The sequence below is a fragment of the Branchiostoma belcheri genome, unplaced genomic scaffold, assembly GCF_001625305.1.
Source record: "Branchiostoma belcheri isolate BF01 breed outbred unplaced genomic scaffold, Haploidv18h27 scaffold146, whole genome shotgun sequence".
In the NCBI taxonomy this organism is placed as follows: domain Eukaryota; kingdom Metazoa; phylum Chordata; class Leptocardii; order Amphioxiformes; family Branchiostomatidae; genus Branchiostoma; species Branchiostoma belcheri.
The window spans coordinates 419,853-439,253 of record NW_017802891.1 but is presented as its reverse complement, the minus strand read 5'-3'; the positions used below and the strand labels follow the sequence as shown (position 1 = coordinate 439,253).

At 41.6% G+C, this 19,401-nt stretch overlaps 1 protein-coding gene across 1 annotated transcript; it reads left to right on the top strand.

Moving 5' to 3' along the window:
- The first annotated feature begins 304 nt into the window (after positions 1-304).
- Positions 305-14,342, top strand: LOC109465024 (CMP-N-acetylneuraminate-poly-alpha-2,8-sialyltransferase-like). The gene is made up of 5 exons (XM_019762147.1): positions 305-361; positions 9,884-10,008; positions 12,425-13,009; positions 13,720-13,889; positions 14,338-14,342. Exons 1-5 carry the CDS (start codon positions 305-307, stop codon positions 14,340-14,342), a joined length of 942 nt encoding a protein of 313 aa, XP_019617706.1.
- Positions 14,343-19,401: the final 5,059 nt, after the last annotated feature.

Genomic DNA, 19,401 nt, shown 5'->3' with positions numbered 1-19,401 from the left:
CCGATAATCTTAACATATCATCTTCGTTATTTAGAAGAAAAAAAAAAGAGTGAATAACAATGTCGTGGAAAACATCAACACCACATGTAGTATTTTAGTCACGGCGCTCGAGTCCAACGTTTAATACATGATTTCCCAACTATTCCAGAACAACACGCGAAATTTCTGTCAACCGGGGACATGTCGCTAAACCAGTATTGAAGAAAATTCATGAATCTGTGCTACAGGAATATGAAAACGTCGGAACGGAGGCATAAACGCTTACCGTTTAGCTGTGCCTATGACCTAGTCCGAGAGCGGGGTGATGGCAACCTTGGAGCCTCCAGTCAGAAGTGGACTCGTCCAGATAATCAGGCACAAGGTACGACACATGACGACCACATGTCAGCCGCTCGGCGGGGCAGAGAAATTAGTCCTGATTCCTCCGGGACTCAACCGTCTGTATGATCGCACTGATTGCAGAACAGTCGTACCCATGTCACGTAGGAAATGACTCAAAGTATGCGGGATGTTTTTTCCCGGTGTAATCTCAGTCGCTGCGCTGGCCATGCTCGAACTGAACGAGGAAGCAATACCGTGGTTTGCATGTTGGATATCTCGATACAAAACAACTGGAAGCCTCGTCATTTTTAATCTAGGAAAACAGGAGAGGATGCTACATCTACATGCAGCCGAATAAATACATCAAACCAGTTAGTAAGTTAAGGCCACAGCGAGTAGATTTTATGGATGACATCCTCCGCAGACTCCAAATCTAATGCGAGCGGGCGAAAAAAAACAAGGCTTGCCGAAAAAAACAAGTTTCCTACATTCTCAAATGTTGACTAAATAATTGTAGAAATGCTTTTGATTCAGTGAGAACATCACATACACACAGCCAGTATCACATATCACTGCATCAAAGTAAGAAACAAAACATTGAATCAGAGTCTTTTCGTGTCTCCTGTCTTCATAGTTATCTGCCCATTTTCGGCATGTTCACCACTGTCAGAGGGCAACAAAATTTCTTGTTTTGTTCCTGTGATGATGTCATCCATAAAAATGACTTGCTGTGGCCTAACCTTTATATACATACATACATTTCTGAGAAAGGGTTAGTTACCATTTCCTATGCTCCCTACAAATGTAGAGCGATCTAGATAAGCTTACTAATTACCTATACATAGCACTAGCCCCTTGTTAGTGCATGTAACATTGGTCGTTGATAAGCCTGCCCTAATGGTACATAAAACCACATCAAATTCTGGTTCGTTTCGTCCAGTAGTTGTCTTAATAGTGGCACCACCGGCGATCACATTGCTCTTGTATTTACAGAGAAGGCTATGACTAAAGAAGGATAATTTTCTACTCTAAAGTAGTTTCAATATGATAGACCTAGTACAAATGTCAGATTTTGCATTTTATGCGAATTGAAAAATCTAACGGAGAAGGTTTGAGTGTGGTTTAGTGACAAAAAGAAAAGGGTATAAATATATAACATCCTAGTTAGTTACTAAAACATCAAGTGCTAGTGCTAGTATAATATACAAATAATATACAATCAAGTCGGGCCAATCACGACTTTCGGTATTTTTTCTAATGACAAAATAGTCTTTTATGTATTTACCTATTTTTGCATTGTGAGAGTTATTACATACATGCGAATAGCTTATTAGGTAAAACGTAATATCTAGAAGATTCCATGACAAAGTGAAATTCAACTTCAATTTGCTTTGGACAAAATGGACAGAAAGAAAAAGGTCTAGCAGATCCCAGAACAATCTGACTGACTCGAAAGGACAAGACGTAACAATATCTGGTGGAAATGAGGTCCGGAGAAGATGGCTCTTTGGAAACAATGACATTACGTTCCGCTGTGGTCGTGCGTAGTTTTACAATGAAAGACGTCATGTGGCCGGGGCAGAGAGTTACACAGAAATGTACGTGCCTTAGGCCACACCAATTTAATTTCTTGGTTAACGGATTCGCCCGCTTCATTTTTTTTCTGATTTGCAAGAAAAAAAGAAATAAAAATTCAGAATCAACTGCAAAATGCTCATATCTTGCCCTGACCAGTTGAAAACAGTCCCTTCCTTTCTAGTTGTTACAGTTATTCCATCTTTGGATGCAGTGCTATCATTAAAAGTTCAAAATTCATTGTTTAAATTTTGAACCAGCCTGGTGTGTTGACTTCATGGCTCCTATCATACCATTTTGGGCCATAATAGGATGCCTAGGCCTGTTTTTATTTTTTTTTCGCCCGCCTGCTCCATTGTTTTTCTAGAAAAATACGTTAACCAAGAAATCAAATTGGTGTGGCCTTATGGAGAATTTAATTTTAGATTCATGAGGGAGACCAACGTTTTGTTTATTGTTTATTTCTGTTGGCACTTAAAAAACAATTTTGTCAGCTTAAATAATGAATAATGAAGAAGGACACAGAAACCTACAGATTTATCGAGGGGGTTCCACTTAAATATAATTGATTATATAATTACTTTTGGTCATATTACATATCTTTAGCAAAATGCATTGTAAAAAAAGGATTAAACAAAATTTAGAAATGAAAATCAATATAGATACAGATGAATATGTAGTTAACAGGACGGACTAACTAACTAACTGACTAATTGAATAAATGATTAAAACTTTAAAGCCCAGATCTCGTAATGCCTGAATAAACAAACAAACAAACATACATACATACACTTTAAAATGACCAATGCAGTGTGAAATGTAAAAGAAAAAAAAAAGAAGAATTCATATATTATTTCAGTTCCACTAAGGAAATACGTCGTTTGAGATCTTACTTCTTGGAACAGTGGAGGTGTCGTACGAGCTGTTTTGCGTCGACTGAAAATATCGTCGGCGTTCAGTTCTATATATAATAATAAATGTTTTTTTTTTATTGTCCAAACAGTACCCGTGCAGTCGCAGTCTTTATACGGCTGAATTGATGCAGGGTATTACATAATAATCAATACAAATCACAACAATCAAATAATACACATGATACACATATTTGTTCCACAATTATTTTTGTGGAACTGTCGCAAGGGTCTGTGCGGCTGCCATTCGGTGACAAGGTGACCTCAATACGACTTTCCCCAACCGAAGTTAGGTACCCATTCACACCTGGGTGGAGTGAGGAAAGTACCTTTCCCAAGGGCACAACGTCGGGGCGCATGTTCAGACATGTCCCGGGTACGACTCGGAATCGAACCCGGGTCTCCCGGTTCAAAGTCGATTACTCTAACCACTACACCACCCGACGCCACATATATCATGATAGTCCGACTACAAATCACTTGAGAAATATATTGTGCGATGTATATGACTACGCATTAAAAGTTGACACGTCCATCTATATGCATGATCACTAGCTTTGTGCCAATAGTTAACTTATGGCGCCAATGCTTTCCGAAAGTCACCTTGAGGATGAAATCCCGCGAAGTGCCCACAAATCCATCCCCTGATGGCCGTGAGAGCTGCCGTTATCCATCACTGTACAGATATCATCCCTGCCTGTCGATTTTCACACATACATACATTGTGGCGTCGGGTGGCGTAGTGGTAGATCATTCGACTGTCAACCAGGAGACCCGGGTTCGATCCCGCGAGTCGTACCCGGGACATGTCTGAACATGCGCCCGATGTTGTGCCCTTGGGAAAGGCACTTTACACGACTTTCCTCACTCCACCCAGGTGTGAATGGGTACCTAACTTCGATTGGGGAAAGCCGTATATTGAGGTCACCTTGTGGTGCCGAATGGCAGCCGCACAGACCCTTGCGGCAGTTCCACAAAAATGTGGAAAAAATATGTATAATGTGTCATTATGTGTATTATTATGTGTGTTATTACCATTTGTATCATTGTACCATTGTAAACCCTAGCCTGCATCAATTCAGCACTATAAGGCTGCAATTGCACGGGTGATGTTTGGCCAATAAACCATTTATATAGAGACACGTGCCAAGTCAGAGGAAAGCGTCAAATAAAGTTCGTAGGACACAATGTTACAAGCCTTGCGTTATTTTATCGCTACTTCCACGGTAAATGCTCCGTGGAACTTCATTCGCTAGTGCCTCCACTTCGAACATTCTCAACAAGGACACGTCTTGCCACTTCCACCGAAGCAAATCACCCTTTCTTCCTCCATTATCCACCTCTTAGGAGCAAGTTCCACGCTGGAAGATTCTTTCCAAGAACAACATCACTTTGGAATAAGCTACCTCATAATTGCTTCCCTTTTGAGTATAACCTTAAACTCTTCAAGTCTAAGGTCAACAAACCTCTGTCCTCACTGTCCTCAAGTGGCTACCATGAGCCTTGTTTTGTGGTGACCTATAAAGTAAAAAAAACCTCCGTGGAGCAATGGGGTCGTGTGGCGTAGGGCATTCGGCCATGGGTCCTGGGTTCGATTCTATAAGCCTGCTACGGAGGCTATCTTGCGCCATTCTGTGTCATCAGAGCAGGCAGGTTAGTTCTCCGATATCGCTCGCGATTTTCTTGATCTTGATTGGGTACAGTGAGTAACTCCCCTCGCCTTTAGCAGCTGGAGTACCGCACTCGGGAGTGGGTGGGGGGTGCGTCAGGTGCTGGATATATTACCGCCCATCCTTAAGCAGGATCACTATTGTCTGTAATGTCTTGTGGAAGTAAGTTCCAGTCTCTCACTGTCTGAGGAAAGTAGGAAAGGAATATCTATAGCAATCTTTATGAAATAGTAGACTGGGCCTTGTAAGACATCGGGTTGAAGTGTCGCGGCATAAGTAAGGTGAGTTTCGACCGGCAGGGCACGCAAGTTTGTGTTGTCTTGCTTTCGCAGTACTGTGGGTCTGTCGGTTGTTATTCTATTTCTACTTCTATATCGCATTAAGTCAGATACTCATTTGATGCTGCTATTATGTGTGTGATGTGTATTTGTAACGGACTTGGCAGTTTCTATATTTGAGATGCGTTCTTTGTGATGATATGTTCTGACTTTCTTCCCCGGCAAGCTCGAGAATTCGGTATCGTGTAAAATCTCTATCATACCGGCATCTGTACCCGCGGAGTGCCGCCGGCGTCACACGGCAGATGCTGACCTTTTCTAAAACCGGTTTTCTCGGTGTCGCTACGAACCCTGAGGACGAAAGGTCAGCAGCTATCGCCTAGGGGATGGGCAATGTTTTAAACAAGGCGCAACCATTGCTTCAGCTTCAAACATGCTGTTCATTCTCCACATTTTTCTTACGAAGTAAAAAAATGAATACTTTCAATGCACAATGCTAGATTCGTCAAACTGAAAATAGTGAAACCGATTAATTTTTCTGGTTGATAAAGTTCTAAGTATGTTTTTATAAAATGTTGCTACCCCTGGGTGAGAATGGTGTAGTCGTAGGTGTAGAATGGTGTAGACATATTGTACGGCAGTGCCTCGACACGAGGGTTACCGTCCCGGCGTAGTTGCCATGCGCGTTTGAAACGTCCTTGAGCCGTCTTAGCCTGACTGTGGAGCCGCTGTACTGAGCTGGTGCGTCCCAGACATTTGTCCTAGATTCACTTATAGGAGGGACTCCAAAAGGTACGCCGCTTCCCTTATACTGTACATTTTGAGTGGCATGAAAGCAGGTACTAATAGTTGGACCTACATATGAATCAAATCAATTGTATAGGGCAAGTAAAGAAAAGGGCAATCAAACCACATAAGATTTCTTGCGTGTAAAATCATGATTGTTTTTACATTTTATTTTTCACACATGCACTCAGAATTACAAAGAAATTACAAATTCTATGTTGTAAAGACGAGAGAGCACTGGTAGTGCTAAAGTGGCACGTTACCTTTTCAATGTGTGAAATGTAACACTGTGATTGTCTTCTTGTACGTAATGTCTCACGCACCATTTGAGTACTAAGCAGGATGCCTTCAGGGAAAAGGACAACAAACCTTGAAAGGCCACCAACTACTGTACAATAGAACCTCTGTCAAAGATTACCTGTTCTCTGTTTTATTGTATTATACAGAACTTTAAATCTGTATATTTATATTTATCTTACCGTCTATATTATAGAAAATTTATGTAAATTAGTGACTCATAGTTTTGTTTTGTATTTAGCGATATACATAAATGCGCGTCATAAATAGTTGACTAAAGCAGGCAATTTAGAAAGAAAATGGCAGGTTTCCATTTCAAATGTAAATAGCATGGTGCAATTTTTTTCACTAAAGTCCAGACTGACTTTATTTTACGGATAGCATCTCCGTGTGTATGTAGAAAAGGGGAAAATGGACATTATCACCCCTCAATTAACGGGTACAGGTATGCTATACTTTAAAAAAAAACTTCTGTGTGTGTGTCCGTCTGTTTGTGTGTGTCTGTGTGTGTCTGTGTTTGTGTGTGTGTGTGTCTGTGTTTGTGTGTGTGTGTCCGTCTGTCTGTGTGTCCGTCTGTCTGTGTGTCCGTCTTCGTGTGTATCCGTCTGTGTGTGTTTGTTTGTTTGTTTGTCTGTGTGTGTGTGTGTGTGTGTGTGTGTGTGTGTGTATGTGTGTCCGTCTGTCTGTGTGTCCTTCTTCGTGTGTATCCGTCTGTGTTTGTTTGTGTGTGTGTGTGTGTCTGTGTATGTGTGTCCATCTGTCTGTGTGTCCGTCTTGGTGTGTATCCGTCTGTGTGTGTGTGTGTGTGTCTGTGTTTGTGTGTGTGTGTGTCTGCGTGTGTGTGTCCGTCTGTGTGTGTGTGTCCGTCTGTGTGCGTGTGTCTGTCTGTGTGTGTGTGTCCGTCTGTGTGTGTGTGTGTGTGTGTGTGTGTGTGTGTGTGTGTGTGTGTGTGTGTGTGACCTGTGTGTGTGTGTATGTGTGTGTCCGTCTGTGTGCATGTGTCTGTCTGTCTGTCTCTGTGTGTGTGTGTGTGTGTCTGTGTTTGTGTGTGTGTGTCCGTCTGTGTGTATGTGTCCGTCTGTGTGTGTGTGTGTCTGTAAACACGATAACTCGAGAAACCTTGAATGAACTGCCTTGATATTTGGTGCGGGATAGATGGCAGCTATGGGACTGGTGAGGCAAATCAGGATCTTATTTACAATTTTTAGATGTTTAATATTTAGAATTTTTAATCTGCTTCGTTCCATAAAAGGACTATTCATGTCATTGAGAACAGAAGGGACATGTGTCTGAAGGACATGTGTATGAAAGACAAGGCGTCATGGGTAGGGTTCCATTTCAAACATATGGAAATAGAGCTCACACTATCTAGAACACGTCGCGCAAGAATAATTTAGCTGTGCAACGTAGGATACAGGAAGAAACAGTTTGATCATTTTGTGCAACTTGTAATTGGTGCCACGATTCTTTACATGTAACTTTGGTCCCTACACCTGTCTTTTCTTTCCAAGTATGGACAATTCAAGACCCTGGCAAACATTCTGAGTACATTTGAGGGAGTTGAGTTTCTTAAAGCGCACCTGGCAGTCAGCCAATTGTTGTAGACCTGCAACAAGACTTGCTTTATGTGAATTGTCACGTAAAACTATGGTTTGTAATTTTTTACTTGTTTACATACTTCCGTAGAATAAGGAGAGCTTTACTTAAAGAAAGGACGGAAGGACGGAGGGGGGGGGGGCAATAATGACTCCCCTTCGGTATCTCCTTCATATTTTGAGAATTTAGAATAATTACCCTCAATGAGTCAAATCACCTCCGAGTTGGTAACACACTACATGTATATATGCCATACACGTACACTTGCAAGCGATGTGCTCCCGGCATTCTGATACAATCACGATAAGACTGGTATGCTGGTGCAGAACCAGACGTACAGTCTGCACAACTGTAAAAACAAATTCACCCTTAAAAAAAAAACATTTACATGGCATCTGCCAACAACATTCTGAATATCATTCATGGCATGTACACAACTGTACATAGAAGCAAAATGGAAGATATTGTCGTAAAAATCTATTGTGTTGATTTATTTGCGATCAGATAAGAGCGGTACGTCTGTCTGGTTCAGACATCTTGATTGAAAAGATAGAAATCACAGTCGAATCGAGCAAGTGAGGCCACATTGTCTTGATTTTCTGGATGTCATCATCTGAAGACCCTAAAACCGATGCGAACGTGCAGAAAAAATGTCCGAATCTCTTTCAAATCCCTTATCACTGCATTTTATTTAATGATCCATGGCGCGAAGCATTGCAATCCCACTTATCTAAGGTCAAAGCAACCAAGGTCAAGGTCAACACAGAAGCATACTCTGACTCAAGGTTCGAGCCCCAAATTTGTATCAAAAACAGCACTTCTCATTTCTTTCAGCCATGTAAGTATTCAATGCCATTTCGCAGCAGATTACGAGCGATATGGACGCTAGAAATCCGCCCGTCACATGGTTTTCCAAGCACTACCCCGGAAGAAGCGGTACTGGTCTTTCAAAAATTGGGATTTTCTAATAATGATAAGGTAGCAGAACACAGTATTAATGGGCGTCCCCCGGGGTCTGTGGCGCGGGTATAGAAAGTAGTGCAGCGAATATTCTTGAAGGCTGGGTAGAAAGCCTGATAAGAGCGTCAGCCAGACGTAAATTGTGCTGTGTGGTGTAGAAATGTATCGGGTTTGAGACTGTATGATTTGAATTGTATGAATGTGCCGTATTGCGCAACTGACTTTCCGGGTGAGTCGGCTGCAGTTCAGGTCACGTCCGTAGAGGGCGATTTCAAAGTGTACGTTACGAGCAGATACGCCGACAGGATTTTTTGGTTTCTAGATATTTTGTAGTTTGTACCTTCTTCTAAAACATATTCGATTTTCGTATTTGTGAAGTGCACTCTGCTATAATTCTTACCGCGTCGAAGTGAGTCATCTTGGGGTCCTTAACTATAGAAATCCCCATAGGGCGAAAACTGTGTTCTGCTACCATAAATACATCTAGTAACAACCTCGTCGGCCATGAGGCGTGACCCGGAAGTAGATGGGATTAGCGGTATCACGAAAACCCCCATACAGATCGAAAACCTACGCCAAAATGAGTTCGTGGCAAGCGAATAAAGGTCAACTTTGACACTACAAAGCTCGTTTTTGCGTGCAAGTGTGAAAGCCAAGTGAACTCCCCGAGGTTCCCTGACTTGTCAGGATTACGGAGACATATATTTTAGCCTGGGTTTGCCGATCCTGACTGCGCTATGAGTTATTCTGTGAACCATGCTAAGGACTCATTTCGGCGCCTAACAAAGCTAAAGACTACACTGGCGCCATTGATCGCATGAAACACCCATCACCAGACAGCTGGCATTGGTATGTCGCTATGGTAAATCCGACTTCTCGTGCGGTCATGAATATGCAAAATCCTTCAGATTTGATGATATGAAAACACTGTGTTCAAACTCTGAAACTTTTTGAGTCTCGATATAAAGAAAATTCCAGATGGCGAACTAATTTTAAAAAGTGTGTTAGCAATTATGTCAGAAAAATGGAAACTACTCATCTCTCACAGAAACAGTATGCATGTTCACATATAGTCGATTATTATGCTTACCTTCGTAGAAGGGAAACATGTTCTTTTTGCTCTGTTTCTTCTTCCTCTTCTTCTCCAAACACATAAGATCAATGACCTGCACCAAACGTCTGTCACTATGGTGACTGGTGCTGTGTGTATGTGGCAGACAACCTGTGGTTTTGGATTACAGTGTGTAGCAGGGCAGAGTTGGAGAGGCTGCTCACCATATGATACATGAATGTGTTTAAGTAAGTGTGGCTGATGTACGTGTTCTTGTGTTGTGCAGGTTTGTAAGATGATGCAGGCTGCTGTAGTGTTTGAGTTACCCCGTGTGTGGTTGATGTACGTGTTCCTGTGTTGTACATGTTTGTAAGATGATGCAGGCTGCTGTAGTGTTACCCCGTGTGTGGTTGATGTACGTGTTCCTGTGTTGTACAGGTTTGTAAGATGATGCAGGCTGCTGTAGTGTTTGAGTTACCCCGTGTGTGGCTGATGTACGTGTTCCTGTGGATGGTGGCCATGACGGGAAGCTACATGCTGGGATGTATAACCGTCCACCAGACGTAAGCTATTTTTCATATTGTAGCTTGGTCCATTTCTGCAAATCGTTGATATGGATCAGTGCATTTTGGAATGTTTGTGTGTGTGTGGGGGGGGGGAGGGATGGGCTATGGTCTTGATTTTTGGTGACAGATAGCTTTTCGTGCTAGGAACAAATGCTGTGGATTCGTTTCCCATAGCAGCTTGTTCTGAAACTGCAGGAGAGTTTCTGGTGAAATATTTCAAAGTGGATAAATCACGAAAAGACGGACAAATTTTCATGCAATGTATCTAATTTTGACTTTTTATATTTGACGAGGAAATTAAAAAATTCCATTGTTGCACATCATAGGACTTTGATACACGTAGTGTATATAAGTAATGGCGAGTGGAATATATGCAGATACTAATTATGCAAATTAGGACCTAATTTGAATAGTCAATACGAAAATACTATGATTCCTTAGTGATAAAGGATTTTTCATACTTTTGACATGTGTAAGTTAGTTTTCGGTCATCATACATATACATAAATTATGTTTATGTGGAGTTATTTGCATAATAAATAATGAAATGTTGAAATAAAACCTTGCCAAGGATGGGACTATTACATATGAAATATAATATGTAATCTGACTTAAGAAAACCGTAGATACAATGTAAAATAGATTGTGCTACATCAATACATGCATTCATCACATTTCTATGATCCATGAGACAAATAAAAAGTAGAAAGACAAGGCATTTTTATGTAGGTATGAGATCTTATTGTTTGTTGTTGCTGACAGAATGTATCAGTATGGGTGGAACTTTCAGCCACGTGGACCGTCGGCAGATAGTGAGTACAGCCCTCCTGACATGGAGTATCAGTCATTAAAGGTTAGTTTGCATTATAATTTTCCATGGCTGCAATTTTTTGTGTTATTACCTTCGCATAGAAGTATATAGTAGAGGGGATTCATTCCTCAAGCTAACAGACATCTTGCACACGCAGTCGTCCCTCAATAAGACACCTGGAGCCACATAGTTCCCGTTTAGAACTTTTATTCAGCCTGTCTGAGGGCACTATGCACTGGAAAGGTATATAAGTGAGAACTTCATGTTACTTGTGTCATTTAGCCTCTGTACACTTGGAGAAGCCACACAGGCGAAACCGGTCGTGTGACAGGCTGAATAAAAGTTCTAAACGGGAACTATGCAGCTCCAGATGTCTCACTGAGGGAAGACTGCGTGTGCAAGATGTCGGTAGCTTGAGGAATGAATCCCCTCTACTATATACTACCTTCGCATAGAAGGTTATGTTTTTGATAGTGTTTGCATGTTTGTATCCTTGTGGTTTAGCAAGTTAGCTCAAGACGTTATGGATGGATTGTCATGAAGTTTGGTAGGTACGTAGGTGGGGTAGGTTTCGACCAAGTGAAGGCCAATATGGCTTTCTGGCGACTTTCCCTGGTACTTCAACAGAACTTCCTTTTTTGATATCTCGTGATATCTCAGAAAGCTCTTGGTCACAGGAAAATTGGTGAAGGGCCCCTAGAGGCTTCTTTGCTACTGCAGGGGCCAATGGTGTCAGTATATCTCCATGTAGGGCAATGTCTGGCTTGTTGTTTTGAGTTAATCGTCCATCTTTATACAGTGATTATACAGTAATATTATATTGATCTACAACTTTACAGCAAAAAGAAAAACATCCCGGTCCATGGCCTGGCAACAACACTTGGCGAGAGCAACATTTCAAGTCGTCAGACATAATCAGGTGAGCAATACAGCTTCAACTACTGGTTGATTTTATTTCATAAAGAACTTTTTTAAGGATTATCATTTATGATTTGCCATTAGGCCACATTGACTTGATTTCATGGATGACATCCTATGAAGACCCCCAAACTAGTGCGCGCGGGCAAATAAAAAAAATTACCGGCCAAAAATAAAAATGCAACTAAACCACAGGAATACAAAGCGGGTATTGTGAATTTGCGGCAGTACATAGCGACGTATACGACAAGCCGGCACATGCTGGCTTTTAGTGGAATTTGTAAATTGGAACTGTTCGTATGTACTGAGTTCTTGAGTCGTGGAGTTTCAGTAGCCTAGGTGTCATCCTCCAGAGTTACCACCGGCTCCGTATTGTCGCTAACTACCATGGACTACCGAGGCCAGAGCCTCGGAGGACGTGCTCTTTTTGTAGAACAGGTGAAAATCAATGCGCGCGCGAATGTCATCAATAAAATTAAGTCGGTGTGGCCTTATAATAAAGGAAAATAGAGCTGATAGTAACAAGTGATGCACATATTCTAAATGCAGTTATTTTGTTTTGTATTAATTCCACAATTTACCAATGTGTGTTTCAATTAACGTAATCGGGGTGAAGGGTCAAATAACAGGCCGAGGCACTTTAGCTGGCTAGGATTTTTCAATATTTCTTTTTTTTTTCTTTAGAAAAACAGTCAGTGATGTCTTTACACCAGAGAGAGATATCGTGCTCTTTTCAAATTTCGACGAAGACACGAGTAATTGTTATCTTCACGGTGAACCTTTTCAAGACTGCCGTGGCACCACGCCAATCAGACGCTACAACACATGCGCAGTAGTGGGCGGAAGCGGTATCATCAAAGGGACCGGCTGTGGACCGGAAATCGACCGCCATGATTTCGTCATCCGATTCAACATGGCGCCCATCACCGGATACGCCAATGACGTAGGGGTCAAAGTTAACATGGTAGTAGTGGGCACCTTCAAGCTCCACATGATGAAGAACACACTAGAAGCCGATCCCGACAGCCTCCACACTTTAGCAAAATGGAAACCAGAGAAGTACATGTCCAGCAGAGAAGAAATCCTTTCCAGATTAAAAAGCTACAACAATTCGATCTTCTTTTATCCCAAGCCTATCTTTGACCCCCGGTCAGGGCACGGGACTGGACCTGACATGCATTTGAAGACTTTGAATGACATGTGGAAAGACATTGGCTTAAACATTACCATTACCTACAACCTCTTTAACCTGAAGGACATAACAGTCCAGTAAGTGATTTATTGATATAGCTATTTCTTAAATACTTTTACCATTCACCAGTTTCCCATCCCCAGAATGCAATGCGAAAACAGGGTGACGTTAAACAATTTGTTTTTCATTGTGTTTTGAGGTATTGGGGCAATTTATGCTCAACGTTATTGTGGCAATTTATGCCACACTAAATTACTATGGATTGAATCTGAAAACAAATAGAGAATGATTTTTTTGTAATATGTGGTTTGTAACGTTATAGTGGTAACGCTATAATACTGATGCTGTAACGTTACAAACCACATGTTCCATGCTGAAAATAACACAAAACTTCATTCTCTATTTGTTGTCAGATTCGGCCCATAGTAATTTAATTAATGTTGAGCATAAAATTCCCCAACACCTCAAAACACACTGAAAAACAAGCTGTTTAACGTCACCAGGTCATTTCGATGCCTTCCTGTCCTGTGCAAATGAGGTTAGACCCCCTGTTTTCGCATTGCATTCTGGGGATGGGAAACTGGTGACTGTTCACGTAAAAGACGGACAGGACTAGGTCTCCTTTAATACGTCTTGATTTAGTGTTTGAAGAACATAACCGGGCAAAATTTAGTTTTAGTCGTCTTCAATTTTGTTCTAATTAATATTTGTATTTTTTGTATCTAATCAAGCCTGTATCCTTCGGCAAGGATTTAACTGATAGTCCTTCATTCAAATGTCTTTTCAGGATGCTTGAACAGCTGTACCCAAGGTTCAGAGCGCCCTCTGTCGGCATCATCACGTACCTGCAGGCTCTCACGTTCTGCGATCACGTGAATCTGTACGGCTTCTACCCTCTACCACGGGACCCTTTGAACAGAGTGGTTCCTTTTCATTACCATGACGATCTTTTACCTGGTAACGGAAAAATACAGAAACCGCATTTTTACCAGTTAGAATATGATTTAATGAGGGAGCTGGACGAAAAAGGGGTTCTGAATTATTCTATAGATAAATGCAGTCAACGACCAATTACGTAATATTTACTCAACAATAATACAACTAATAATCCTACCCTATTTTTTTGTCTGGATTTGTAATGTTAGGCGACTATTTTCAGTCTAAAAATACGTCTGCATAATCCTAGAGATGAACCATGTTTTACTTGCTTTCTGTCATCACTGGAGAAACAACCGAATTAGCCTGTACTTGTACCGGTTAACATCATCCGAATCAGCAACAGGCAGATTCTGAGGTTCTCGTCCAAAATGTAGCATTTCTCGTGAGATTTCGCAATGCACCATGGGAGGGGATTGGACAAAATATAATTTCTACATAGTTTTTAATATTGACTGTGATTTTGCAGTGTAAATGTAATAATTATGTAACATAATAAGTTGAGTTTATGATGTTAGAAGATACACATGTCCTTTTTTGGCGAGAAGAGTGAAAGTGAAGCAACTCTGTTTTCTGTAATATGTACATACGTCCAAAAGTTTGATCAGTAAATTCCACAGAAACCAATAATCATTATGATTATCACATGTTACATTACATTATTATGCATTACGTCTTGATCGTAGGTATATTTAGAAAAGAATTGCCAGTCATTGCTTATCAGTAAACATATAGCGCATATGTTAATTTCATGTCGATATGATGAGTCAGGTTAAACAAATGATGAAAAACCCACCTTTTGTTTATTAGTATGATTCAAGCTTTCTTTAAAGTGTGCATGCCCTTGATAACATATGTAAGCTATTATTCTAGGATATATAACATATACATACTATACGTTCTGTTCTCATAAAACAATCTAAAAACTTCTTCACGATTTTCGTCTCCTATACTAAATATATTAAAGGCATGGTTCATGGAAGACACTGATTGACATAGAATAACCTATAATTCTTGGTGTTACTATTAATGCACATCACCACTAATTGTACTTAATCATTGTGTATGGTAATATGTAGCATAGGAATATCATATGAACGTTATAATCGACTTGCAATTTGTACTATGAAGTAAACAATAACTGAGCTGAGTTGAGTTTCGGTGACAGTGAAACTTTCATGTCTTCACTACTTCTCAGGAAATAAATGAGCATATTACAAGATAGGCCGAAGTTTTGTTTGGAGCATTTTTGTTTACATAGCAAACTTCCTAGCAAACACACTGTATTTCTAATACAAGAAATTGGACTTACCCAAATGCACAACTGCAGTCTTTGTCATTAGGAATGAGATGAGCAGTCCACGGCTTCCTTGACGTCACATTGTGCAGATGACACACGTGACTTGGTAATCAATGGGTCTTGTAGCGTAGTGCTCAGCACATACACGCACGCTCAGCACATACACGCACGCTCTGCACATACACACACGCTCTGCACATACACACACGCTCTGCACATACACGCACGCTCTGCACATACACGCACGCTCAGCACATACACACACGCTCAGCACATACACGCACGCTCAGTACATACTCGCACGCTCTACACATACACGCACGCTCAGTACATACTCGCACGCTCTGCACATACACGCACGCTCTGCACATACACGCATGCTCTGCACACACACACACACACGCTCTTCACATACACGCACGCTCTGCACATACACGCATGCTCTGCACACACACACACACGCTCTTCACATACACACACGCTCTGCACATACACGCACGCTCAGTACATACACGTGCGTTCAGCACATACACACGATCAGTACATACACGCGCGCTCTGCACATACAAGCACGCTCAGTACATACACGCGCGTTCAGCACATACACACGCTCAGTGCATACACGCACGCTCAGCACATACACGCACGCTCAGTACATACTCGAACGCTCTGCACATACACGCACGCTCAGTACATACTCGCACGCTCTGCACATGCACACACGCTCTGCACATACACACACGCTCTGCACATACAGGCACGCTTTGCACATACACGCACGATCAGTACATACACGCGCGCTCTGCACATACAAGCACGCTCAGTACATACACGCGCGTTCAGCACATACACACGCTCAGTGCATACACGCACACTCAGCACATACACGCACGCTCAGTACATACACTCACACTCTTGAAGCGTTTCGAAGTTGGGATCTGTCTTATGTCTGCCGGCAGTTTGTTGAAAGAACTTGTACCTGTGTAAGCAAATGTTCGCTGACCTGCTGTGCTAGTGTAATTTGGTAAATGTAGCTTAGTAGTCTGCCTTGTGTTATAAGTATGAAGATGATGGCAGAAAGTAGAAGATAGGTATGATGGAGTCAAGCCATTCAGACATTTAAATACCATCACACAAGTGTGTTAAAATCTTCTTTCGGCCAGGTACTTCCAGTTCAGTGTCTGGTGGAGGCTGTCAGTGCTGCAGTCACGTAGTCTGCGTTGAAGCACCACTCGAGCTGCTCTGTTCTGTAGTATCTGTAGTTGTTGTAGTTCCTTCTAAAACCTACCATTTTACTCGATATATGACACATTGATAACATAAAAAGGTATTTTTTGGTTGATTCCTATTTCGACATGCCTTTCCATCATAGCGCCCCAAAGCGGCTGAAATCGTCATTGCAGCAAAGCTGCATCCGGCACGGAGAGAACTGTTACAAATCGTGGGAAGAACGAGCGGCAAAAATCCACCCAGAAAGACGCGCCACGTCCGCTTTGGTGGTAAGTTGTACTTGAAATTGTCGTAGATACTCTCCCGACTATTGTAGATATATCCCCTTTAAGTTCAATAAAGACAAAAGGCAGAATTTCCTATAGTAAAAGACGTTGTGGCAACTTCACACCCCCCACGAGTTAATTCTGCACTAAGTTAAGCAACCGCCCGGGGGCGCATTTGTATGGTCGGGTTTATGTGTCCAACTCAAGTGATCCAGTGAAAGTAATAGAATAAAGGCACCAATTCTTTGAACATGGGTCAATCAATTGGTATTCAATGAGGGTGAAATCAATTATCCTGAAATAGAAGTACACTTTCGTAAAGGTTTCAAGGTTTACTGGATAAAACCTCTGGTTATACGGACACTAACAAATCCAAATCATATATTGGTGTTCTGGGAACATGCCTTCACCAAGTAAAGAAGTTTCCCTATCCCTTATTTGTAGGTAAGGCCACACCAAGTAAATTTTATGGATGACGTCCTTTGGAGACCCTAAATCTAATGCGAGAGGGCGAAAAAAAAACAAGAAGGGCCCTAAAAAACAAGATGCCTAGATTAGAAATATACTAAGAGACGACAAATGTTAGGACACAAATTGAATGAGGTGACACAGTGTAACAAGCAAGAAGTCTTTTCTTCATCATCAAAGCAGCAATAAATCAGGTGGAACAGTGGACAGTGAAAAATTTTCTGTTATTGACAGGATGGTCCTGTCAATAGACACTTTCTTCGCGTTGCGGGTTTCACGTCAATCTGACGATTTGCGACACTGTCGTGACTCTTTGGTCATAGTTACAGGAAGCAAAATTTCTTGTTTTTTTTTTCTAGGAAGAGGCCAAAATCAATGCGCGCGAGGACGTCATCCATAAAATTTACTTGGTGTGGCCTAACGTACTGCATTTAGCCCCAAGAAAAGTCAGTGTCATCATTGTAAACAAGCTTCCTTCACCTTTAACCTTTGACTCCACGTGTTGTTGACGGAAGTAAACAGATTTCATACAACATTTAAGTTCAATTTTGTCACATGAGATACACGCAAATAGAATTTTGAACGTCAAACACGTACAATGATTATGAAAGTCTTGCGTCAGTGTTAAACCATTGATGCCGCCAGAGCTTTAATACGAAATGTCTTTGCAATCATGTCGATAGAATATATACACAACGACAACACAACTACTACCGGGCCCGATCCTGAATTTGCCTACGGCGTTCTTGGCTGGCGCTGTATGAAGGTATGTGACCCATGGCCTTTAATTTGACGAACACAATTGAATTGACTGAAGCCAGGTAAATCGTCTGTTGGGCCACAAGGAAACGAAGCGTATCGACGTTGTGTTTGTCTGTTCTGAACTTCTCTGAAGAAGAAACTGTCTAACCTTGTGCGAGTGTTCTTCTGGAGACAAAACCTACCTTTAAGTCAATTAACTAAAGCCAGGTAAATATTTTGTGGGGCCACAAGGAAATGGAGCGTTCGACGTTGTGTTGGTCTAATCTGAACTTCCCTGAAGAAGAAACTGTCTTTGTGTGCGCGTTCGTCTGAAGCGAGGAGCCAAGCGAGTGTTCGTCTGGAGACAAGACATATCTCGACAGATACGTCTTACACCTTAAAGACGGATTATTTTCAGACGACGAACGTATAAGTGTTCTCTTGTTCCCGTACACAATGAAGATTGCCCTGGGGCGCTCGTCGCGCTCATGATGGCTACTTTTAGTTCGGGTGAGTACAAATGTAAATCTGTTCAATCGAACTCCACCTTATTTCTTACAACTCTGTACATCTGGTTTGTGTTGTTTGTAGTCCGCTCTCGGGTGAACATGGATGTTTATTCTTGTCTGAAGTCTAATAAGTAATATAGAGTCAATCAGGAGTCATATGCTCGACATCAATTGACTTACTATGAATCTGACAACAACTAGAGAATGAAATTTGTGCCTTCTTTTTACCATGGAACATGTGGTTTGTAACGTAACGTCAGTGGTAACGCTATACTGTCTGTCAATAGAAAGGAAATACAACTGTTGACTCGACTATATTGCTCGAAATAATTCAACAGATGTTGTAGTATATAAATAGTACGGGAGCAACCTTCATTGTTTTACTTTCTGTCATCAACGAATGTAAAAACACCACAGAAACACATAATTCAGATCACAAGGCGCTATGCAACCTGGAAATTTCATGACCTGCGAAAGAAAGACAAGGGCTATCCTTTCCCATTCAAAAGTGGCAAGTTGTTCTACATGCATTGTAATAACTTTCGCACACGGCGGTGTACATGCATACAACATTCATGAGCTACTAAGTTTAAAGAAAGCTTGACAGGATTTTCTTTTTGTGCTTTTCTTTGCAGCGGTTGAATGTCCGGCTCGGGCGGCCCCAGCTAACGGAGCGGTGACTCCTACCGGAGCGGTCTCCTACCCGAACGGGGTCACCTTCACCTGTAACTCAGGCTACACACTGAACGGCGTCGCTACTCCGACGTGTCAAGCTGACGGAACGTGGAGTAGTTCTGTTCCAACATGTCAAGGTAAGACAACCTGCAAGTTGATATTTTTTCTACCACATACATTGTCCTAACCCTACCGGTCGGTCTTCTACCCGAACCGCCACGGTCACCTTCACCTCTCAAATCCTACTTAACCAAAGTCAGATCCAACATATTCTAACTTCATATCAAGGTTTGCCAAGGAGTGTTTGTATTTTCTTACTTTCCCTTGCAGCGGTCAGATGTACG

What these genes read in the sequence shown, in the direction of transcription:
- LOC109465024 (XM_019762147.1), top strand. Translation starts at nt 305, where the DNA reads ATGGCAACCTTGGAGCCTCCAGTCAGAAGTGGACTCGTCCAGATAATC. An exon ending in TGTATAACCGTCCACCAGAC is followed by an intron (nt 10,009 to 12,424) that starts GTAAGCTATTTT and finishes TTTTTTCTTTAG; the next exon opens with AAAAACAGTCAGTGATGTCT. An exon ending in CTGAAGGACATAACAGTCCA is followed by an intron (nt 13,010 to 13,719) that starts GTAAGTGATTTA and finishes ATGTCTTTTCAG; the next exon opens with GATGCTTGAACAGCTGTACC.